At 39.4% G+C, this 25,685-nt stretch overlaps 1 protein-coding gene and 1 long non-coding RNA gene across 2 annotated transcripts in view; one reads left to right on the forward strand and one right to left on the reverse strand.

The window, feature by feature from the left end:
- Positions 1-15,559, reverse strand: part of LOC111941458 (uncharacterized) — a 29,220-nt gene extending 13,661 nt beyond the window's left edge. Inside the window, exons 1-2 of the long non-coding RNA XR_002870028.2 lie at positions 15,189-15,559; positions 10,611-10,706 (exon numbers count right to left, since the gene is read on the reverse strand). This is a non-coding gene — a long non-coding RNA (uncharacterized LOC111941458). The remainder of the gene's footprint in view (positions 1-10,610; positions 10,707-15,188) is intronic.
- The window catches only part of LOC111941528 (chondroitin sulfate proteoglycan 4-like), a 36,993-nt gene continuing 26,782 nt past the window's right edge, over positions 15,475-25,685 (forward strand). The window contains exons 1-3 of the mRNA XM_086867082.1: positions 15,475-15,641; positions 20,553-20,716; positions 21,308-24,868. Of these exons, the coding sequence (XP_086723208.1) occupies positions 15,569-15,641; positions 20,553-20,716; positions 21,308-24,868 (3,798 nt within the window). The 5' untranslated portion in view covers positions 15,475-15,568. The remainder of the gene's footprint in view (positions 15,642-20,552; positions 20,717-21,307; positions 24,869-25,685) is intronic.

Here is a 25,685-nt window from a genome sequence, read left to right on the forward strand (position 1 = left end):
GCATGGTAAATAATTATGATTTAATATGAGGCCTTGCTGTGCTGTTTACAGTTTAACAACAAAAAGGAATTGTTTCTCAAGGCGCAAAATAAGCAAATAATAGAAACACATATCAATATAATCAGGAAATGATGATGTTATGTCTGGGTCAGCTGCTGAAAACAGATTGCAATCTATCAAAGTATCAACCTGATATCCCTGTGCAACTCAGAGAAATATCAGTGACGGGAGAGAGTCTTTCCCTGGTTTGAATACCAGTTATCTCATTTTGATTGTTTTATGGAAGTGCTGGGGTCTTGCCGAAGATTCTCTACGGCTATTTTTGCTTTCTGATGTTTAGGGAATTTGACACTTGTATTTGGTGAATGCATCTAAAAGGATTTCTAGCATTTTTCACTATTAGAACTGAAAATAAAACAGGAGGAGGATGATAAAATGTAAGGAAGAGTAATAGCTGGTCTCTTTCAAGAACATTATTTTGTTGAATATAGCCAGCAATAATGAGAAAAAGATAGCATTAGAGAAGCAAATAAGGGCCTTTCAGCAGACACCACTGAAGATTATTAGGTTCTTACTAAAAATATATTTTAGTGAGAAATAAAAAAAAAACCCATAGGATCTCAGATTTCAGTTATTTTTTTTCCTTCAGAAATATTTTTTATGGCTGCCAACACAAAATCAGCTGTGTAAAAGTCAAATAGAACAATCTTTGATCAGAGGACCAATACTGATAGTAGAGGCCTAAAACATTTAAATATGCATTCAACTGTTAGATACAGCAAAAATAATTTCAGACTCTGATGGTCAGATTTTAAAGTTAAGCAGGGTCAGGTCAGGTCAAAGCTTGAACTGGAAAACATCAATAATTTTCTTAGTGTTGTCTGAAACAGCTTTGATGACTGGAGCCTTTCCTCTATCCCTCAGGGCTGAAAAAAAGCATCAACACTTGAAGTCTGTCAGTTATCAGCTTTTAGGATTGCAAACATTCCTTAAAGCTTCTGAGAGCAATTAATATTTGAAGAACTCTGGGGTTTTTTTAACCTTTATTCAGACTATTTCACTTAAAAGTATGCTGGAGCATAGCATCTATGTAAATATCAGCTCCTGCTGAAGGAACCTGCCATGAATAGGAAGCCTAGGAAATAAGCAGCAGGCTTTGTACAGCTGCTTTAATTCTCCTGGAATTAAAGCATATGTTTTATCATATCCAATTGAAACTACAGTTAATTTTGTTTGGCTGTGCCCGCCTGCCTTCCCAAGCAGATGATTTCCATACTGTTGTCAGAATGCCAGTCATCATAATAGATGCTTGCACTTTTATCTGTACTCTGCATCACATTCTTTGAAGAGAAGGCTGCCAGAAACAAACAGGTTTTCTGAGAGTACATAAGGGAACAATGGACAATAGGAGCTGTTTTATACTGCTGGGTGTAAACAAGAACAACCCAGTTCACATGGAATGAAAAACAATATATCAACAAAAATACATCTTGTTTATCAAGATGTATGTCAGCGGCTGGCAGGTGGCAGATGAAATTTGGGATCTGACAAAGCATTAGAGCAGGCCGCAGGCATTGAGTTTGTTTAAAAAAGGCACTTCAGGGTTTGGATGGAGATAGCAGTACAGGTCAGGTTAATTCTGCAAACAGTTTCAGAGTAAGAAAAAGGAGACCATTTATTTATTTCTGAAAAACTCAAGACATGTAATCCTGAAGTTTCTAAACTGACTCAAACGTTCTTTTGAAACGACACTTCACGGCTATCAATTGCCATTACTGTTTTCCAAATACCAAATGAGAAAAAGGGTATCACTTTAAAAGCCATTAAGTTAGTTGGCAGACAGGGTGTCTTTTCCCTATAAGTCAGACAGGATGCTTAGAAAGTATATAAGGAACAAGAGAAAACATCTCTGTCTTCTCCAAGCTTTTATCTTCTCTCTCCCCAGCTGCCTTCCTGTATACTCTCAGATCCCAGACTCTGGTTCTGTTGGATGACATGACTGGATAAGAAGAGAAAGAGAGGAAGGGAAACATTTTCCAAAGTTGGGACGGGGATCTGGTGTATGCAATAGAGCTGCTATTTTTGGCTGACAACTTCTTAAAGATATTCTTTTAATTGATTACTAAGATTAAAAACCAAGGTTAAAAGACGTGCTTAAGAAGCTTGGCTAAATACTTACAAATAAGTTGTAAGGATGCTTGTTTTTCTTGCTATCCCTTGACAAAGAAGAAATCAGTTCTGTTCTGATAAAATGGGAAAACTCATTTGTATATGCCTATATGCAAGCAAACTTTTTCACTGTGCTTACTTTCCAGGACTTCTGAAAATGAAATAAATGTTAATGGATCTAAAAAAATGCTTAACTTCACCACATTTTCAGCACTTTTCTTTCTCAAAGTAGATCCAACATGTTCTACATGAGTTAGCTCCCTAATTGAAAGATAAAATCATTCTCACCATCCTACGATATAACTAATACTCAGAGAGTTCAGAGTTAACTGCTTATTTAACTATTCTTGGTCCAGAAAATTGATAACAAACAAAGATGCCATAACTTTAATCCAAACATTATTCTCCATTGTTGCAAGAACAATGTGACTGCTTTGGCTGTTTCCTAAGAATTTCTTAAAACACATAGTGAGTTTTACCTATGTATCAAAACAGGTCTGAGAGTTAGACAGAGGCTGCATATATTTTCCCATTTGCATTTGAAGAAGACAAGGTAAGAACAGGGAATGAGTCATCAGAAACATCAAGAATGAATCACATTCACACGGGAAAATGAATCTAAGATTTTGATCTTTTGACAAGAAGAGTGGATAATATTTCCAAATTCAACAAAATATTTGCAGACAAATAAACTTACCAACTTACTGTGTCCTTATTTCAGCAAGTTAAGTTTGTAAAAGCTACTTACAAAATGTTATATCTGAATTTTTCGTATATATTTCATATTACTTTTGCTGTTGCTTATAAGGTTAATAAGACAAAGAGAAAGTGAGAAACTAGAAACAGAAAAATAATTCAACTCCAGTATGCTATGTTACTCAGGTCACTGGAATATACCTTTCTCACCATGGTTACAAACAGCAACATGAACTCAAATGCTCAGATGGTAAAAATCAGCATTGCTACAATCACTGAAGCAGAACTGAGGCAATTTCTATCTCAGTTGCACTTGGGATCCAGTTAGTCTGTTAAAAGTTTTTACAAGTTCTCTGTGGAAAAGCAAATTACTGTAATGTTCAAACTCCAGTGATTAACTAACGGACATCTCTTCTTAAGTCTCAATGGTCTCCAAGGCATCTCCTTTCATAATTCAGAAGTTTTCTCTGCCTGATACTGCAGTGGTGTCTGTCACATTGATGCTAGCATGTACCTATCCTCACCAGCTAGCATAGGGAAGGTTATATGGTTACTCTGTGATTTCAGAGACAGAAATAACCAGTGACTTTGTGGTTTCTTTGGCAACACTGGCATTTAATTGCAAGTCTTTCCACTGAAAATGAACACAATGAAGGAAGTATTAAACATTTAGTTTGATCATTCAAAACAGCAGCAACTGGGGAGTATTAAGTTTCGAGACAGGGACAAGATGTTAAGCTCATTGGTTAAGATGTGTAGACTCCTAACTCCATTTTCTAGACAAGTGAACAAGATGTCAGCTTTTTGAAAATAACTGGCCATTAAGCAGTTTGTCTTGGAACTGGAAGGAGGTGCTGAATCCCCAACACTTTCAGGTAAGAGGACTGGAATCACAAAGTTAATTCTTTCTGCTGGAGGATGAAGGACTCGTCCATGTGCTCCCTGCATTGTGATTCAAGTCAAAGGAGGAGAACAACAGAAGAAGAAAATCTCTCCCTTTTTTATTACTTCCCTTTTGGTGACTGCTACACAGCCGAGGGAATATTCTATAAAGTAGATTAAATATCAGGGAAAGTAGTGCACTCAGTTGGTCTATTTCTGAAGTCATGCTGCATTCCAAGAATGCTGGGCAGCTGCAAAATACAGTTCCTAAGCTACCCATACGAGAAAAAAATCCTCTTGGACAGTTGGACAGAAGATTAAAGCTACTTCTTCAAGCAAACCCAAATGTTAAGGACATTTTTACAATAGATGAATTTTGATTGTCAGAGTAACAGGTGTTTTTGTGGCATTGTGTTTAAGAGAAAAAGACTGCAACATAACATTACTGAAATGTCAGCTATCAAATGACTAATCTTGTTTTTTTATATATGAAAAATGGTATTTACACAAAGGAAAGCAACTGACTACTTTCAAAACTCTAAATTCTTTAATAACTACTACCACAAAAAAAATTAAAAATATCTTGACCTATCAAGTATTACACTTTATGAGTGTAGTGGTACAGACCTGAAGACAAAGTCAGGAGTGGGATGGAAAAAACTACAGACACATGTAAAACACACACAGTTAGGTAGGTGATGCTGATGCTGGATTTCAGCTGGATTCAGTGGTGTCACCTCACTAGGTCTGAGGATGGAGCAGGAGTCTCTTCTGACAGGCTGCTCACCAGAAAACAACTATTTAAGTGCTTAGGCCTGAGATCTAGTTGCAAGAATTGAATTAGATTTGTCTCTGTCACTCTTAATGAGAAGATTGGGGTAATAATGGGAAAACAATGCTTTTAGAGTGTTGTTTTAGAGTGTTGTTTTAAAGTGTTTTGGTCAATGTCTGCCACAAAGGGTCCTCAATAACAACATGAGATCAACAGTGGCAGAAGATGCAAAATGGCACAGATCAGTGTGCTGTGAATACACAGTGCAATGAAGATACATGTCTGTTTTTCTAATATGTTGGGTAAAAAGAGAAAGGAAGCCAAAATAAACCAGACATGCTGTGTTTAAAAGCTAAAGTGTTTGCAGAAGAAGCATAGCCAGAGTACGTAACAATAAAAGTATTGTTCTGTGCAAAGAATACAAATGGAGAGCCTTGGAAAATCACACTTAATTGTGAATATAAGAAAGAAGGGAGAAAATCTCTCATTTGAAGGGGGACAGGACTAAAATCGGTAGCTTGGGGATCTGCCTATGAAGTATTTTTAAGGTCTCTGGATTATCCTAGCATTAGGGGAAACACTGACAGATTGTAAAAATAAATGGCCAGTGGAACCTCTTCTGTAATTCATTGCAATGGTAGTATCTCTATCCCAGTCTCACACCTATCACCTGCAGAGCAGACAGCAAGAGAGATACTCTTTCCCTTCTCTTTCCCTTCTCTTTCCCTTGCACATTTTTTTCCTTTTCTGCCAAAATTCCTTTGTCTGTCTTCATTATCCACCTCCCGCAATCCTTTCTAGGTCTCCCAGATAGAAGCTGGACTTCTTCAACAGATATCCAGGTATCCAGACTACCTCTGTTTTGAAGCAACTCATCTGTTTCCTTTTCATTCCAGTGATGCTGCAACGTAGAATTTCTTTGAAACTCCATGTGGAGTGGACATATCTTTAATGAAGCCTGAGGCAGCCTGGATATAATTTGGAAAGTAATACTGGCACTCTACATATCTGGCCCTATTTTTGCTCTCAGAGCTAACTCAGACCCTCATTTGATGCCATGGTTCAGCGAAGGTGCGTCTCCAAGCCCAGCTACCGCTTTCAATATCATTAGACTCAGTCTTCAACAAGAGTACAAGTTTTGCAACTGCTGGTAGTACCCCAGGGGCAGTTGGAAAGCATGAAGGTAGCCTACCCAGATGCGGTGTGCCATTTTTAAACTGTTGAAGAGAAAAGTAATTCCCATTCCAGCCTGAAGCACCAGGTGAAGAACAACAGGACTGCATGGATCTGAGGTGAACAGCAAAGCTTCTCTGGAAGGAGAAACTAACTTTCACAGCATTTCCTTTTAAAATTTTGCACTGAAAGACATTACAGATGAATCCCACTGCCATCTGTGATTCCTCGGGGCCTAAATGCATTTTTCTTGTTCTACAAGCAGTCCTTGGAGAACACAAACCATCAAGATCTTTAGATGATTGTTTCCATCTGTGTCTTTTGTACTGAGTCTTTCTAACTGAATAACACCAAGAAAATTAACTTTCATCAGTGATCAGTCTGAAAGAGGTAAACAGGATTAGCACATTACCAATAGTGAAGCCCCTGTCTGAAGGGGTGTGTGGGTACCTGTGCAATGAACTGTGGGACTATGTGCAGTGCCAGTGGGCGAGCAGTGGTGAGTTTTATGGACCTGCTATACACCAGGTAGGGAAGGGAGCAGAAGCCCAGTACCTCTCATACAGTAGTCTACAGGCATATGACCTGGAGTAGTGAAGACACTTGATAAAATGGAGTAGGTGCCATGGACATTTACAGCTGTGGAGCTCTGTAGCTTATGCTGGTTTCAGAGTACCTCTTTCTCTCTCCCAGCTGCCACAGGGCCACCCAACCCCCTGAAACATTCTTTGGAAGTAATAGCACAGAGTGAACTGGCTCCAGTTCAGTTGGTCTGGACAATGGAGTGGGATACAGGATTGCTTCCAAAATGTAATCTCAGAGTTGAAATACCATACACCAGAACAAAGTGTTCACACCAGGTTTGTTATGGCAGTGAGAGATCAGTCAGACAGGATGAGTCAAACATGTCCAAAGTGTTAAGACATTGCTTTTCAAATCCACCCTGTCTTTCTTAAGGAAATTAATGGATTAAAAATTAAAATAATCTTCCTCTTGTAAGAAAGTGTTGTGGCTGGGAGACACCAGGAAATCTGTCTGGATGACAAGGTAGTCACAGAGCAACAAAAGCTGAAGTTATGTCAGAACTTGTTCCTGCTGCCTGCAAAAATTATAGCCATTAGGAATTCACTTTTACAGGTGACCAAGTCACCTCAAGACCTCCAATGTCTCCATGTTTCTATGAGTACTAAATTATTTTTTTTTATTAAATCCCAGCCCTGTGAAACTCAATGCAAGTGTTTTTTATAGTGTTAGCAGGCCTTTAGGTCAGTACTATTATTTGTCTTTCTGTCCAAGACCGAACATCATCGAATTTGTGTCGTCTGCTTCATCAAGGACACTGCCTTTGATGGTCTTTTTGATATTCTCTTCACTCAAAATCTCTCCTGTACTTTTCCAGATACTCTTATCTAATGCAATGCTCCCAAGCACCAAAGCACCAAGCCAACAGCCCAGCCTTCAAATCCTATTCTTCCAAATTCTGTGTCAAAACTTACACTATGTAGAAAATATTAACCCTATTAACCATTAAAGAAACATTATAACAAAGTATTCTAAGGCTGCCTTTGCAGTCGTGGTCACCACATCACACCTAGGTCCACCTTTTCACTCTTTCCTCATTATTTATCAGACACATTTCCTAAGCTATTGGGCTGTGACTGTTTTTAAACTGCCCACGTGGGGAGGAGTATAGCACTTCTATTACCCCAGACAAATAAATAAAAATGATGCAGCAAAAGAGAACTGTCAGAGAGTTCTCAAGAAAGGTTGCAATGAGACAACTTGTTTAGATATGAGAAAACCAAGAAAACACAAGTTCTAAAAGGTGCATGAAATTAATAACATTCAAATTATAGGGGTATAAGAGCTACAACAGTAAATCTAATACGCTGTGGACACAGGCTTCAGATTGGGGTAAGTGTGGTAAGCCTGGCTGAGACACAAGGCCAATGCCAATGCCAATGCCAGATGTGCTCCTCACATGTGGCAGGGGGTGCATAGTATTACTCCAATGTTTCCATTGGCCTGATCCATCACTGAGAGGTTGCTATCAGAAAGCAAAACCAGAGAATTCTGGAGCCTCTGGAGAGCAGAATGGTGACTGCTACCTCCTGTGCCAGATGTTGTAGCTGTCCCCTCCTTTGCCAGGTTTGAGGTGAATGGTTTCTCTTGGATTTGACAATCTGGTCCATGGTCTAAGGCAGACCCAAACCATCTGAAGCAATTAGAGAAAAGTGTGAGACAAAGCCTTTCTGTGACCAAGTGGTTGTTGCAGCTGAGTGGCTGTATATTATTCTGTTCAGCTCTGTTTCTGAAAGGTGGTTTCAAACCAGCAGAGGATGAGAAGGCTGAAAACAACAGTGAGGGTATTGAGAACTTAATTTGCAAGAGGAGGCTAGATAGACAAGACAGGCTTGTTCAGCCAGGGCTGATGGGAAAAAGAGTGCCAGCTACAAATACACTGAAGAAAACACTCAGCACATAGAGTTTGCTAGCTATTTTGATTCAAAAGTAATGTTGGTAATTTATGGGCAGCTGAGATATCAGCTGCCCATAAAGAACTAGTAGTTTCTAATCATGTTCAGGAACAGCTTTGCAAAAATGGAATTAGGTAAAGAACAGAGAAGAGCCAAACCATCTGAATGCTTTTAAGATAGAGTTCAATAAATGAGTAACAGTGATTATTATATGAGGTAATGTTTGCAGTAGCTTGAAGGTCTCATTTAATTATACAGGTGGTTCCTTCCATCTTATGTTATTATGCACCCACAGCCAACATTATTCTGTAACCATGGCTAACAGAAAAAAAAAAAAAAGGCAAGATGACATTACTCCTAATGTGAGTGCTTCAGTAAGAGCAAAACAGTCAAAATTGTGAAGGCTGTGAAAATAGCTAGCATGAGCCAGAGGATATTTAGCGAGTGCAGCAGCATCTCTGTAAGACTGATGCAAGACAGGAATCCCATCCGGGTATCAATAGAGGGTATTGATTTAGACAAAGAGATAGTTTTCTGCATAGCAATGGTATGAACTTACTACAGCTGCAATTTGACAAGTAATCCAAAAAGCAAAGTCATACAAAATACATTTGCAAATGCACTTTTTAATACAGGCAGCAGGAATGGAAGACATGTGAGTAACAGTGCAGGAGGGCTCTAAAGACACCACTCACTTCTAGTGATGTTAAAGACAGTGTATGAAAAGGTACGGGATCCTCCATCAGAACAGTTACAGTGACAGTGAGCACAGTTCTCATTCATCCAGGATGAATTATTTTTATTGGAAGAATCCAAATTAATTGCACAGAGAATTGAGAAAAACTGATTTTGTGGAGGAATATAAAAATAATATAGAAGAATATAGGAGGAATATAACTTTTTCCTAAAGAAAATGTGTCTAACCAAAGGAGACTGAGTTACAAACAACACTCATGAAGGTTCTGATCTGCAGGAGTGGTATAAAAAAGCTTTTAAAGCCAAAATGTATCAGTGAACTGCACAAACCGATGCAGAAAAAAAAGCCCCCAAACCAAAAAACTGTAGGAAAGTGTTTTTTCTATTCAATGAGTTTTATTCAGCATTCTGACATACTGCTTGTAAATGAGCTACTTCACTCTCTGATCCCTATACAGTCTCTAACTCAGCCATTTAATGGAATGAGATACTACTTTTCACTAAAACTTAAGAACTTAAATTCTTCAAATATCTTTGAGAAAGACCATACACAGCAGCCCTGGAAGTGAAGCCCTCTCCAGGGACTTTATCTCTTTCAATGTACCGAAGCCAGGGGCATGAAAGCATTTTATTTAGCAGCATCCCTTAGAGTTCCCCTGCCTCCTTTGACCTGTACAAAAGCTGAATTCTAGTCTCCTCCCTGTGCAAAGATAACTTGCATAGTTTTGCTGTAGTTCTGTTTCTGTTTTTTCTTAGCTGGACTTTTGGCTGACTGACAGCTGTTTTGCTTTGGCAGATAGGAGTGAAGATCTGTTTCAAGGCTCCCAGTTCTGAAAGATTATCTCTGAGGAAAGATTATCTCTTTTTGAGCTGGATGCTTTAAATAGGCACCCAAGCAAGAAACGACCTGTTTTGTACAGATTTTCAGAAGAGAGGACACTAAACTGCAACACTTAACACTGAACTTGGGCCAAAGGAAGGTTCCTTTTAAGGCCTGTGTGAAAATTCAGACTCTTTCGCATATGTAAATCAGTAAACACCTGGAATAAAGAACATTTTCCACATAGTGAAACAGAACAAGCAAGCAAAAATAATACAAGTTAAGGCTTCTGCATTGTTTGCTGCACTTCCCTAATTTGTTTTAAAAACAATAGATTGATTTCAATAATACTTAATAAGCAAGCTACTATACCAGTTATTATAGTTTGAAAATTAAGTAATTCTGTTGCTAGAAAATAATGACAGTTTGATCTGTGACTAGGAGAGATCACAGGGTGAGCATCCTGTGTTTGCTATAGTGGATAAGGCAGACTCTATGCCATGGCAGCATCTCATATAAGCATGCTTCTTTGTGGCATGTCTCTTCTAAAACTCTTGCTTTAGCAGAAAGAGCAGCCTTTATTAGTGCAATCGAGCAGCCATGACAATTCAAGCATGAATATGAGGACAGCAAGAGAGGACAGCAGATCCTCCACTACACAGCCTGAAGATGTGCACAGTTGCAGACTGATGTAATTGAGCCTTACCACCCACAGAGGAAAAATGGAAAATGAGCAAACCTTTACGCCATGAGTAGCCTAAGGGAGAAAAGTCTGCTATATGGTCTGTTTACAGGCTATATGGCTGTGATTCTTCTCTTGTCCTGGTAGCATTACTACAGTGGGCATCTCCATTGGGTTGGCCACTTAACAGCTTGATCACAAAGGCACACTACTGCCATGCAGGCAAAGGGCACCACTACCCACCAGGGTCATTCCAGCAATTTCTTCTCTGGGTTCTCCAAACCTCTTCCTCCCAGTGATAGCTGCAGACTCCTCTGTTGAGTTTCTCAGACTATGCCACTGTAGAAGAAAAAGAGGATTTTATTTTCCTGATGACCTATGCCTGAGTCAATCTCAGAGCTCCCCAATATTGCTCACTCAACATCAGGAGAAGAGCAAGAGGTGAGCACTCATTCTGTGAGATTCTGGAAGGGATGAGAATATGGTGAATACCTGAAGCACGCTAAGAGGTATTGGTTTGAGGCATGGGGAAGAAAGGAAGCATTTTGGTCTGTATTGAATGCCTATGTCTTCCTCCTGCTTCATTCAGAGCATAGAGCTTTGCCTTGCTTTAGGCTTACAATTTAGGATCTTCCACAACACAATAAATATTCCCAATCCCAGTGGCACAGGATAAACTATGATTGTGTGCTACTGATGACTTTCTGCATGCATGTGAATTTCTCTTTCAGATACCTACAGTTTTCAAAATTGTTATTGTGGTTTAGGAACATGCATGGACCAGTATACCACAGAAACTTGTGGGATGCACTAAGACAGTTTTGGGGAACCTATTTTTATTGAAAATGTGATGCTTGAGACCTGACATCTGACATTGACTCCAGTAAAATTCTTTAGTCTAACTTGAAAACTTAGAGTCTATTGATCGTAAGTCTTCAGTTAGGTATCATGAGAAGAGCATAGCTTTGTAGAACAGATCTCTTGTACAATAATGAACAATAATGTGAGAGATTGATTAATTTTGAATGCTGACTTTAAATACACTATTAACTGGAAAAAAATAAAGCTGTTATTAAAAATGCCCCTTTTAAAATTCACTTGTATTAATGAATAGTTGCAAGCTGAGAATTCAGAAGTTAAATACTGCTGATCCCATCTATATTAACAGCTTCTTCATTTTTCCCCAGAAGATTTATTTCAACATTTTCATTTAGAAGGCACCATTTACTTAAGGAATTGTTACAAGAAAAAATATTTTCTTGCAGCATCAGGACTCCCTCTAGTGTCATTCCAGCCAGAATCTTCAGGGATCTGCATGGACCACTGAAAATTTGTGCTTGCTTTTGACAACAACAGACATACATCCACAACGACTTTGTATCTGCGATATTAAGAAGCTTTCGTCCACTACTCTGCACCTCCATCCGGGAAATCCATCTCCAGTATTTGCCACCTAACACAGTGTAGCTAGTGTTAATCACTTCCATTGGATTTATCCAGCATGTCTGCTAAGTGTTTGTTACTTATCCACAACTGCAATTTCAGCGTAATTTAACCAAATCCAAAGATTAGATAGAAAATAGGATAGAAATTGTTTCAAAACATGTTGAGACCTCTGATGGGGGATTTTTGTTTGTTTGCTTGTTTTTGGTGTTGTATTTTCACCCCCCCAATTGTCTGAAAGCCTATGGGAACCCTAAGGAAATCTTGTCTGCAGAAGCATTTTGCAATTTGCAAAGAGTATTGTTAGTTGAAAATTAAATAGGAACCAATCTTTAAAGTGGATTTTAGTAACACATGAAAATCCTATCTTCTCAGTGGAACCCTTTTCCAACCAAATAAAAAGAAACTGTTATACTGATAGGCTGTTGGGTGCAAACAAGCAGATCTCCACCATCATTTGGAAAGAATCTGTCAACTTGTTGCATAATTTTTCACATTTGCACAGAAGTACTCAGCACTGAGTTCAGCTACTGGATATGCAGCTTGCACACAGGAACCATTCCATGACTGGAATTCGTTGTGGGCAACAAATCCTGCTGTACTTTCAAGACATAATAAATTATTGAACAATATATATCAAAGATTATAAAAAAAAATAATAAAAAATGAACACCCCCCCCAAAATAACAGACATATAGGAAATGCAGAAATAAAAAAGAAAGTAGATTGATGGTGCTTAGAAATGATAAAGTGTGGTTTAACAGGAATAGTATTTATCCAAATCTTCAACACATTTCTTTAGAAACTCATGTTCCACTAAAAGCAAGTAGGACCAATGGTTGGAAAATCCTGAATGACTTAAGAAAAAGTGCCTTAAAGCTATAGACATGTAGGCATTTCTCAAGATGTGAACTTTCACTTCTCAGAAGTCTTAATTTCTTCATGGACATTGCTTTAAATGTCCATGAAGATTTCTGAGTCACAGCATCACAGATGAGTTGAGGTAGGAAGGTACCTCTGGAGCCTGTCCAGACCAACTCCTCTGTTCAAAGTAGGGCCATTGCCAGCTGGGTGCTAAGGGCTGTGCCCTCCGAAGTTTTGAGTATGAACAAAGATGGAAACTGTGTCTGAGAAACCTGTTCTGGTGCTTCATCCCAAGCTGAGGAAGATTTTTTGTATTTAAATGCAATTTTCTTTATTTCAGTTTGGGCTTTATTGTGCTTGTCCTTTCCCTTGACATCTACTCTGTCTTTTTCATATGCTCCCATCATCTAGTCATAGACATTGACAGAATCATTGGTTAGATTTCTCTGAACCTCTTCTCTGTGCTGAACAATCACAGCTCTGTCAGTCCCTTTTCTGGCCTCAGAGTAAATTGCCTTTCTTTGGACAAAAGGCAATTCTGAAATGAGCATATATATATAAAAAAAAAGATTCTTTTCTTTAAGGAAAATATTAGCCAGTGATTCCTGCTGTTACTTACTAGAGACTGATAACATTTTTGTGACTACTGGTAGCTATAACATGAAATAGATTACCTCAAATAACTGCATCATATTTCCAAATTTCATCTTGTACCATGAATGACAAGGTATTTTTAAAAAAATGGCTGGTTTTTTTTCACAAAGTTTTGGTAGCTTAGCACCCAGTGTGATACCTCCAGCAATATTGCTTATTTCTTTTCCCTTCTCTGAACTATCTCCAGTGGTGCTCTGGTCCAGTACAGATGTGTCCCCTGCTTGCACAGTGTCCTCCTGCACGTGCCTCACCAGGTGTGCATGTGATAACAGGGCCCTTGTACTCCCTGTCTTGCTGTCTTTGCATTCAGACCCCAGCCCCCTCTCATGTATATGACACTCCTTTACCTACCTTGTACCCTTCATTCAAGCATCTTGCTGCAGTATTTTTTGACTACTGCTTCTCAAGACCCACAGTGCAAATGATGCTCTCCTTTCTGAGGTATAACACAGTGGTTTCCCTGCAAACTTCTTTGCACAGGGAGACATATGTTAAGAGAGATCTGTGTAACTCATGAATGATGCAAAGGCAAAACTTTTCCTCAGACTTCCCTGCTGCAGCATAGGGGTTTGTTGATGCACATCTGGGAATCTGCTTTTCTAATATGCTGTCAATTGTTATCCCACATTAAATTATCTTTTTGACCTTCTTGTTCACATCTTAAATAGATGCCTTTCTGCAATACCTTCTCCAGGTTTTCACAAATCTTCTTTGACCACCAGTCTGAAGTGAATGAAGTTTATTAGGTGTCTGCCTTTGAGAACTTTATTAAAGTTTTTAAGTGATATTTAGGGGAAGATTCCTCCCCATGATTTCCATCTGGGCACAGATTCCCCCTGCTGTCACATACATTATTCTAAAAATGTAAAGATAGAAAAGCCTGCCAAAAATTTCTAAGGAAAATCTAGACTAAATGATGACTGCAAACCTCAAAGGAAGAGAACAACCAGACAGCTGACCCAGAAAAGATATTCATGCCATCACCATTTTTCTTCTGGGTTTTTTTTTTTCAGTTTTGGTATCTCAGTTACTTACTCTGCTTGCTTAGTGTCAGATTTCAGATCACAGATTCCAGTCCTGTGTGTAAGGGAGTAACAAGTTAGAAAAATAACCAACCTGTTGAGACACATTGCAATGCACCCTGCAAGCTGATAAAATCACAGAAAATTTCATGACTGCAAGGCTGTTCCTGGCACAGATAGTTTATGTAACTAGAGGCATGTTTGCATATTTGAATTAAGTGTGGTAAAGGCATATAAATGACTGACTCAGAAGTGCTCTTTAAAAACATTTCCTAAGCTGACACTGTTGTTTTAAGTGCAGGACAGCAGTATGGAGGCGTGAACTGCATATTTTTTTACTAATTTAGGACCTGAACTTGTTATAATGAGACCTTATCACTATAACTAGCTTGGAGGACATTGTAGGGGGGGCAGGGGACATGGGTGGCCAGCCTCGTCTCACAGGAAACGGGACAAGAGGACATGGTCTTAAGCTGTGGCAGGGGAGGTTCACCGTGGACATTAGGAGGACTTGCTTTGCAGAAAGGGTGACTAGACAGAAGAATGGGGTGCCCAGGGAGATGGTGGAGTCACCTTCTCTGAAAGTGTTTAAGGAAAGGCTGGATGTGGCACTCAGTGGCATAGAAGAGTTGAAATGGTGGTGTTTGGTCATAGGTTGGACTCAGTTTCAGAGTTCTTTTCCAGCTCAATTGTTTCTGTGATATGTCAATTTCTGAAACTATAGTTTGGCCTACCTGTAACACATTTCTCCCCTAAAGCAGTGTGATTTGTCTCTTTATGAAAACACTTTGAGGGATGGAGATGCCCCAAGCAGGAGAGAGGGAGGTTTTGGGGATACCTCAGAGCAGCCTCCCACTGCGACTGGCAGTCCACGGAGACAGAGGGTGTGCGATGGCTGAACGACTCACAACAGCTGTAACCCACATGTGGGCAGGTCCCTTAGCACACACTAAGCCACAGCCGTGAAGAGCACTCCCACAGTGCCCTCCCACGGCCCCATCTCCCGTCCCAGGCCGGTGCTCCTGGAGCGGGGGCGGGCCGGCGCAGGGGCTGCGCTGCGAGGAGGGCGGGAAGGCGGGGAGGAGGGCGGAGGCCGTCCCGGGACAGCGGGGGGGCAGCACGGGCCGGGGCGGTGGCACTCCCCGCCGTTGTCCAGGGCTGCTCCGCGGCCCCACCGCCGCCCACGCTGGGGGAGCCCGGCCGGGCCGCGGCTCCGGCATGGCCGGCGTGCCCGCCGCGCTGCTGGTGCTGCTGCTGCTGCTGCTGGCCTCCGGCCGGCCCGCTCTCGCAGGTAGGGCCGCTGTGGGGGCCGGAAGGCACCTGCGCCCGCGGGGGAAGGGGCGGCCCGACCGCAGCCCCGGCGCCGGGGTTACTTGGAGCGCTAGAGCGACTTGTCGCCGGTGTTCCTGAGAAAGCAGCAGCCCGACGGGGAATGCCCTAACCCGGCGGGGGCGGCGTGGAGCCCGTGCTCGGAACGGCAGCCGCAGCAGCCCCTTGGCCGGGAGCGGGGGCGGGCGGGCGGCGCAGGTGGCGAGACAGCGGGCATTTTGTGAAGGCGTGGTGTCCTCTGCCTCTTCTCGTAACCGTAGTATGTCACGAGGAAAAGTGCTGAGGCATAAGCAAGAATATTCCCTGCAGTTCCTTCCCCTGCTCTGGCATGTGTGTGAACGAGTAGTCCCGATGATAAGTATCAGCCAGCAGCTGCAGGTATCTGGGTTTCAGCTCTCTTGTGCCCGGCTTTGCAAGACATGCCAGTCACCTCACCAGTGGTGATGCTCGTTAAGGTGCAGCTCTTGGGTAGTCATCAAAACCATTGAAACAGCCAAAAACTTGAGCTGCAAATTCTGTTTCTTCTTGAGATGTAACTTGAAGTACATTGCAATTTGAGTTTAAAAGACTGGTAATAAAGTTTATTATTTCAATAAATTTTAAAAACTATTAGATCAGCATGCAGTTGAAGAAGTGTAGTTTTTCATCCACCTTCACCCACCTTCTATCCCACACTGCAATCCCATGTCAGACAAACCAATCACTATAATATTCTTTACAAACATTGGGTAGTCAGTCTCTCTGGTTGTGTGGCATCTGTTTCACTAGCTGAGAAGACTGGTTAGAAATGAACTCATATTTAATTTTAACCTTAAAAAAGTAGTTTTTACTTCGGAAGCTAATGAAGACATTAATAAAAGGATTAAATTAAGATACTGTAAATGAAGTACACCAATCATTCTATGAGAGAATTTTGGTGTGTGGAACTCTAAGTGATACTTTCATCAGTTTTGTGAGTGAAGACCCTGAAGCCAGAGTGGTTGGAGGAATTTTTTTATTCCTCATAGAGATGACTCAGACATGTCAGAGATGAAAGAAGATCTGAGTGCCACTGCAATCTCTAGTGATAGCAACATTGTTTTAAATGACATGACCAAGGGTTTTATGGATATTACTGTTAATGGTGTTAGACCAAACAGTGCTTTAAGGCTTGCTGTCAGAGTAGTGTCCTCTCTCCTTGGCACTGCAGGCAGTGCAAGGCAAAGCTGACGATGCATTTCCAGACTACCTGGTAGGGACACACCTGCTGCTTTTAGGTTCACCAACCTGTGATGCTCTGCTTGAGCTGCCGCCAAGCTGAGATTTGCTAGGCCATGTGGACTGATGTCACCACCAGGAGAACTTGTTGAAATCCAGCTGTCTTCATTTACTCTGGGTGCTGTTACAGCTATAATCTCACCCAGAGGAATCTAGCAAAAGGGAAGAAAACAGTTGAAGTCTGGGAAGGAAGTTCTTGTAGGCAGTTCACTGAAATTAGGTTTTAAGTGGCTTTCTTCAGTTCAGTGAGTTTCTGTGAAAGAACCAAAAAAACCAGTCATTATAAATTATTGTACATAATATTGTATATTATAGGTATGTTATTATTAAGTAATAGCAGCATCGTTCATGTCATGTTCAGTGCTTTAACTACAGAACTGTCTTTTATCTGGAAGTCAGAGAATGCTTTGGTTTGGAAGGGACCTTTAAACATTTTTCCTGGTGCGTAAAGCATTTGTATATGCAACACAGGGATATTCTTCACTGTGTACATTTTAGGTGAGTGTAGGAGGCTTACACACTCTGGTAGTGTTTGATTTACTCTCAAAATCTCAGTAAATTTTACACTGAGAAAGTGTGAATCAACCCTGAGGACTCCCTTTAGAATAATTGTTATCCTTAAAGGGCATTCCCAATGAATCTGGCTGCTTCCTTTTCCAGTTCCATTTCTCCTGTGTCTCTTATGTGGTGTTGATACCATCTGCCAGCAGCTTAGATAAGCTGAAAGGAGTGGAGGAATATTTTTTCATTATGAAGTGTCCTGTTTTGCTTATTTGGAGTTTTTTTTCACCTCTCTCATTCTGCTGCGTTACTTCTGCTATTTGTCCTTGTAGCAAAGCTTCACTAACCCAACTCCCATTTTTGAAATATCAGCACCATATTTTGGAGAGCATAAGATTTGTAAGCAAGCCGTATTATATATTCTGTGGTAGTGGTGATGTTTTTCAATCTCAACAGCTGAATTTGATATTATCTGTGATACAGCAAGTAACGTGTCAAAAAAAAGAGTATTAAAAATATTGTTTTATCTAGCTGTAAAAGAAATCATGCCAAGGCACTGTAGGTGTTCCAAAATCTTGTTTACTGATCAGTGCTTACCTGCCCCACCTTCAGTGATAGATTCTGACTCTGAATAGTTTTATAGAAGGCAGAAGATGTAACTTAGGTTTCTTTTTTTTCTTTCTTTTCAGAAAATTCATATATAGTAAAAATATCAGTGTTGCCCAGTGGTACTCTGCAAAAGATTGACTTTACAATTTCATTCTAGTTATTCTAGAATGCACTGAGTAATCCGTAATCTCTCTGCTTAATTTATTCCCCCAAAATCCAATGTATGAATTTAGCATACTAGAAAAAAATTGTAATTATTTAACCTATTTCCTGTCTTATTAGTTAGTCCTTGCTTATACTGGGGATTCCCCTCTAGTTATGCCATTCCAATACTTGCTTTAAAGAGGATGTCTTTATTTATCCCACAGAATAACAGTTTTATGTACAACAAAGGGCATAGGTCCTCTCAGTGTATAATTTTAATGTAAAGCCTGCAAGGTGTATTTGAGCTATTTGATGAAAGCTTCTTTTGAACTGGAATCAAACTGCTGGGGAAGAATTACTTTTTGTTCCACTTGGGATCAATTTTTCTAGGCACAGTGGTGACTATTTTTTTGGAAGAAATATGTGTATTTCAGTAATGTAAAGATCTTTCCCGTGTTTCTCTGGGTAGTTAACTTGCTATTACATAGTTATTGGCTATGGGGTTTGCTGAAATCTTGTTCTGGGCAAAGCTATCTAGAACTCTTATATGTCCTATAGCAAATTTTTAGATACTGTTCCTGATTGCTATTTCATGAATGAGCTGCTAAATGAGGTCTTTGATTTGCTACTCTGCACAGAATCCAGATCAGAGTCAGACTTAAAGCCACACTTTATAAGAGTTGTCAGAGTGTATTAGATTAAGCAAGGGGTCAGCTAATGTAGGAACTGGAACATTTAAACCTCAAAAGTCCTCTGCAGTAATGCTTGATTTTAAAATGAGAAAATTATTTCAAAACGAAGCTAAAAACTGCAAAATAAAGGTTTAACTGGTGTTGTTCTTACAAGCTGCATCCAAACACAGCTGAAAGCATCATAAACTTTGCCAGATGGAATTTGAAAATAGACATGTCTGGAAAAAAAAAAAGGTCAAAGATCAGCTTGAAGGAATCAAAGCTTTTACTAAATCCTCTCTAAGTACATCAAGAACAAAAGCCCTGCAGAGGGTCTGTGCAGCCAGTTGATGAAGTGACTAGCATAAAAGAAGCACTCAGAAAGGGCATGGCTACCGCAGAGAAGCTAAACTAAATGTCGTTTACTGCTAATTGGGAAGATTCCCAAACTGAAATTCATTTTTTGAGGTGGTGGCAGGGGAGGAGAGGAGTTGACCTAAGAAACTTGGTGATGAAATAACTTGCTTGCTAAGGGTAATATCTGATCTCATGCTTAAACTCCCTGGTACCTGGATGGTGGCGGATTTCATGCCAATGTTTAAAACAAGAATTACCAGAGGATGTAAGCCTGACATCCATAACTGAAATTTACAATGGATAAAAGATGCATGGGAAGGATCAGTTTTGGGGGAGTCTATATGATTTCTTTAAAGAGTTCTTTACAAACCCCGTTGAGTTTTCTTGGTGGGGGGTGGGCAAGGTCTCTAAGATTTAGACTTTCAAAAGAATTTTTATAAAGTTTGCTGCCAAAGGCTTTCTAGCATTCATTAGAGTGCAGGGCTTTGTATATTAAGTAATTGATTAAATAGGAGGAGTGGTAGATGATTGATTTTTTTTTTTTTTTTTTTCCTAATGAAAGAAGGGAAGTTACCAACAGAATTTTGGAGGTTTTGGTCTTAGGATCTGTGCTGTTCAGAATATACTAATGAGGATGGTAAAAGCAGTGAGCAGTTAAATGAGAGCTCTTACTGGTGTTACTATTCCTCAGAGCAGAAAGGGAGGAGGAGACAATGAAGGAGGCTTGTACAGATCTGAGTGACTGGCCAACAGATTGGCAGGGCTGCTTGGAGGTTGTATACAGGAAACAAGAGGGCTGTTGTTCCTGAAATAGAAGGATGAAAACATCTGAAAATGACACAGGCAGGGGATTTGTGAGTCTTCTCTGCAGAGATGGCATAGATTGTGTCTGATGGAGATGTAAGAGCATGTTGTAGATCAAAATGTTTCCAAAGAGAAACTAGAATACTTCAGAGAAAAATTCTATGGCAGCTACAAAATAGACTGGGTGTTACAATCTCAGGAAAGCATCTGAAACAAACAAACAAAAATGAAGGAGTATTTGGAAGAAATTATTCAGTGTGACTGTCTGATTCTTACCATTCTCAGTCATCACTGTTGGAGATAAGAAAACTGGACTGTATTTATCATTTGTCCATTCTGGTATGGCCATTGGGTTCTTACTAAATTGCTTGGACTGGTGAATTTGATAGTTGAGATTTATTTTCATTTGTACATGAATACGTATATAGAAAATAATATAATTTGTTTACATATGTTTAGGTATGAATAAGAAAAAAAAATATTTGTGTGTGTGATTCAATTTCCTATTTATTTCCCTTTATTTCTTTCAGTATCCTTTTATGGTGATAGCTTTGTGGAGCTGAACATGGCAGAAACATCCCCTCAGACATCCTTACAGCTGCAGTTTCGAACAAGCAGGCCACAGGGACTGCTTCTTCTTGCAGCTGGGAAGACAGATTATTGTTTAATGGAGCTGCGCTCAGGATATGTACAGGTATGCTTTATAACTGTAGTTAAAAATTATGTGTAACGTGTATTGCTCAGAGTTTTTCTTAAGACTGTTATCTATATAAGATATCTAAACCAGTTTCTGTTTAAAGAAATGGAAAAATCACTTAATATAATTGATAATTTCAAGTTATGGCTTTTATTTCATACAGTTATATCTCTGTAGCCTTTGAGATCTCTAGATCTTAAAATCAAGATCATTGTGTTCAAAGCGTGAGATTCAGTAAAGGCAGAATTTCAGACTTGATGATGTTAGCAGTACAGAAAGTGCTTCAATGTGAGTAATTGTTTTTCTGCAAGGTAAATTCTTGAAAGATCACTTTCAGTTGGGCTCTCAGGAGTTGTTGTTCATAGCAGAACTGCAGAGGAGTCCATTTCTGCTTCTGCAGTTATTTAAATGTTTGTGATGGCAAGTAAACCCACACAGAATTTTAGTAGGATTTTATTTTTTGAATAGATTTTGTAAATTATATGTTTAGTATGAAAATATATGGAAATTAATGTATTAACTATATATAATGTATGATTGTGAAAAATATCACTTTAGTTTTGATAGTTAAAATTCTATCTCTTGCAGTTGAGAATTAACTTTGGTGTGGGAGAACGAGTACTGCATTCTCAGCAAAGATCTCAGCTGAATGATTTGGCTTGGCACCTGGTTGAACTACATCATGAACAAGATAATGTCACATTGGTAATTGATAAACACGATAAAATGAGTGCAAAAATGCCTGGAGTTCTTTATGAATTAAACATTGATTATGGATTCTACATAGGTGGTACTGGTAAACTTGATGTTCCCTACCTTTTTGGAGCACTACCCAGTTTTCGAGGATGTATTGATGGTGTGTCATTCAATCAGTTAGACATTCTGATGCCTCTGAGACCTTCTCCTGGCTTCAAAAACATCCATGAAGTTTCAGTGGGGTGCAGTGATGAATTCTTTGCAGGTGAAGAAGAACCCATTAGTTTCTTCAGTTCCAGGTCCTATATTTCTTTTCCATCATGGAATGTGGACGACGTGGGAATCTTTGAGTATTCTTTACAAACCTCAGCTGCACGTGGCTTGCTGCTTTACCACCCTGGGCAAGCAGGAGATTTCATTGCAATGGAAATGGAAGATGGTTTAATTAAAGCTTATGTTGGAAAACATAAAAGTAGAACCCATATTTCTTCTCGTAGGTCAGTCAGTGATAGTCGTTGGCATTACATCAAATTGAAATTTACTGCAGAATATTTACAGCTAACATTGGATGAAGAAACTGTGAAAAAGTCATTACCTCCCCAGAGTAAGCTGCCCCTTCTGAAGGGATCCTTCTTTGTAGGTGGTGTAGATGACAGCATACGATCAGAAGTGATTAAATTAATCTCAGTATCTGGGAAGTATGCCAGAGGTGGATCCTTTAAAGGCTGCTTAAGTAACCTGAAAACCAATTCAGAAAAGAAATCACTGAGGAATGTTCTAGTAACTAAGGACATTTCAGCTGGATGTGAAATGCAGAATTCTTTTAAAACAAGTCTTTCTTTAGAGATGGTTGTAAAGAAACCTCCCGTGAAAGCAGCTCCTGCATTTGCCATTTCCCATGAAAGCTCAATTTCTCTGGGCAAGGAAGACAAAAACCACTTTTTAGTTCTGAGTGACTTGTTTGTGCTGGAGGGTGAGCAAGCTTCACTTGAATCTAAGCATATTAAAGTTATCTTAGACTTTCAGAAATTAGGAATTAATCAGTCACAAGTTATTTTTGATATAAAGGAACCACCTTCTCATGGACACTTGAAACTGAATGTTGAACCATTGCAGGAGGTAAATATATTTACTCTGCAGGATGTGTGGCAAGGGAAGGTTCTATATGTCCATGATGGCTCTGAGGACACTTATGATTATTTTAATTTCTCCATTTCTACCAGCAGTGAGAAGATTGTGTCTCCGTATTTGCAAGGAAAAGAGCAGCATATGTTTGCCATTACTGTTACTCCAATAAATGATGCGCCTGAGATCATACTTCCAGAGGGAAACTTGCTTCTTCTCCTAGAGAACTCAAAGAAACGTTTGACTAATGACCTGATAAAAGTTCTAGATAACGATACGGATTCTGTGGGTCTCATACTTTCAGTGCTTGGAAATCTGAATGCAGATGCAGGATTTTTAGAAAACTCAAAGCACCCTGGAAAAGCTATCACTACTTTTTCTAATGAGGATTTAAACAAAGGCACTGTTTTCTTTGTTCACACAGGTGTCAAGAACTCAAGGATTGTTCTCAGGGCAAGTGATGGTGAGAAGGTGAGCAACACTGTTGTGCTACGAGTCATGGCAGTTCCTTTGGATTACAGAGTTGTCAATAACTCAGGAATAAATCTCCTCCAAGGTGTTACAGCTGTTATAAGACCTAGGCATCTGGCAGTTGAAACAAATCCTGTCCTCCAGGAGCTGGAGATACGGTATGAGATCACAGAGCCACCTCACTTTGGTGAGATCCAAAGGCAGCTTTCAAGGGGGGTATGGAAGCAAGTCAACTCTTTTTCTCAACGCTCTCTGCAGCGCAGCCGGGTGAGATACCGTAGCACTTTTAAAGATACTCAGCTTGAAAACGTTGAGGACCAATTTAAGTTCAAAGTTAGCATAGGAAACAGAATCAGTGAAGAGCACACATTTCCAATCAAAGTGAAATGGTTAAGGTACAGTCTAGTGAAATATGCTCCTCTAGAAATTGAAAACTCAAAAAAGAAGTACTTGAATTCTGATAATCTTTTTGCTGTGATTGCAGATCTAGAAATACCTCAAGATGAGCTTAATTTCAAACTTCTGTCCTTACCAAAGAATGGACAGATACTGCTTAATGACCAGCCTCTGAAAAAATATTCATTCTTTAGCCAAAAAGATATTACTGATCGAAAAGTGGCATATGAATTAATCAACCAGTACCATGAAGACTATGATTCATTTAGATTTCTCATTTCTACGAAGTATCTGGATTCAAATTTCTATGACTTTGAAGTCTACATCAAATCAGATTTCAGAAACATTATTTTGACTAACAATGGCCTTAATGTTACTGAAGGGGAAGGAGAGTTAATAACAAGCATGAAATTGTTTGTGCAAACGCCAGATAATAAAACTTTCCGATATGAAGTTATACAGTTTCCTAAGCATGGGAAATTAAAACTTAGCAATTTTTCTGGGTCATTCAAGAATAATGACAATCTTACAACTTTCACAAATAAAGATATAACTGATAAGTACCTTATGTATGTGCATGACGATTCTGAGACTATGTTTGATGAATTTCTTGTCAGAGCTTCCAGCAAGGAGTTGGGAAAGGGGGCAAACTTTGATCCAGAAGTAGCACCTTTGTCAGTAGAAATCAGGTTCTCTATTTCTATCCAGCTGAAGAATGATGAGAAACCAGTTCGCATAATAGACAAGATTTTTGACATAGTGAGAAATGGGCAGCGATTATTAACTTTGGCAGATCTTTGCTATCATGATCCTGATTCTGATTTTGATGATGGACAGTTGCTGTATACTAGACGTGGTATTTCCAATGGGGACTTGGTGCTAACAAACGATACTTTGCATAGACTCTACCAATTCAAACAAGTGGACCTGGAGCAGAAGCAAGTCCTGTTTATACACCATGGTGCAGATTTTGGGCGTTTTGTGCTGTTTGTGACAGATGGAAAGCACTATACTTCCTTGCTTCTGGAAGTTAATGCCACCGATCCTTACGTTAGGTTGGCAAATAATACAGGACTGTTGATTCAAAAAGGAAAAGAAGAAACTGTTTCAACAGCTAACCTAAGTGCTATTACAAACCAAGACATAAGAAATGATCATGAGCTTACATATGAGATACTCTCTTTCCCGAAATATGGAACAATATATGTGAATAATGTATTAATGGATTCCTTTACTCAGCTTGATCTGATAAAGGGGCATGTAACCTACAGACATGATGACAGCAACAACCTTATTGACACATTTAACTTTACAGTCCGTGCTGGAGATGTCCATCTGGATGCTGGACTACAGGTTTGGATATATTTGGAAAGTCAGCAGCAGCCACCAAGGATTGTGAACAAAAACAGTCTTTTGGTCGAAGAAGGAAAACCAGTTAAAATCAGTAAAGGAAAACTGCAAGTAGGTTAACCATGTTGTCCATTCCTCCTTGTAGCAAGTTTTCCTAACTTATTTTAGTCATTGCAGTGTCTTTAGTTTGTGTCTTCTTTAACTCCTTTTGATTACCACTAATATGACTGTATTCTGGGTGCTAAGTTCAGGAGAGACTGACACTAGCAAGCTTCCATTTTTAGGAAAGAAAAAATGATTATGTTAAAGAAAATTACTTCCCATAGTCTTTGACTCTTACATATTGGTGCTTAAGAAAATTATCATTTAGGGATTCTGCATGTATATATATGTTTTAGAGTAATGATTATTGTATTCCATATAATATTCTTAATAGAACTAGTGAGAAGTGACAAGGAAGAAAGGGTTTTATTTTGTTTAATTTGCTAGCCCAGTTAAAATTGTTTGAGAGTTACATCCCGAATTTTCAAGTCACAAACCTGAGGCCATTTCTATTTGAGTAATTCTTCCCTACTCAGGTTTTGTGCATAGCCTTCCAGTAACCACCGTGAGAGGGCTCTGGCTGCACGTTGCTGAAATCCTGACTTTCTTGTTTCAGGCAGGGATCTATAGCTGCGAGGCCAGTAGTTAATTATGCAATGAAAAGTTCTTTTTCAAAATTTACAAAACGTATTTGGGGTTACAAAATGGCTCCCATGCCACTATTATTTAACGTGTGTCTGTTTAAAGTATTGTATTGTTTTGGGAACTGTAACCCATCTAAGAAGTGCCAGTTTAGTTAGATACACAATCCCAGAATTAAACGTGAAAAATGCAGAAGAGAATTATAGAATTTCTCCCCCTTCCATTTCAATAATTTTGGGATATG

Source organism: Cyanistes caeruleus, chromosome Z, assembly GCF_971803275.1.
Source record: "Cyanistes caeruleus chromosome Z, bCyaCae1.hap1.1, whole genome shotgun sequence".
Classification (NCBI taxonomy): Eukaryota; Metazoa; Chordata; class Aves; order Passeriformes; family Paridae; genus Cyanistes; species Cyanistes caeruleus.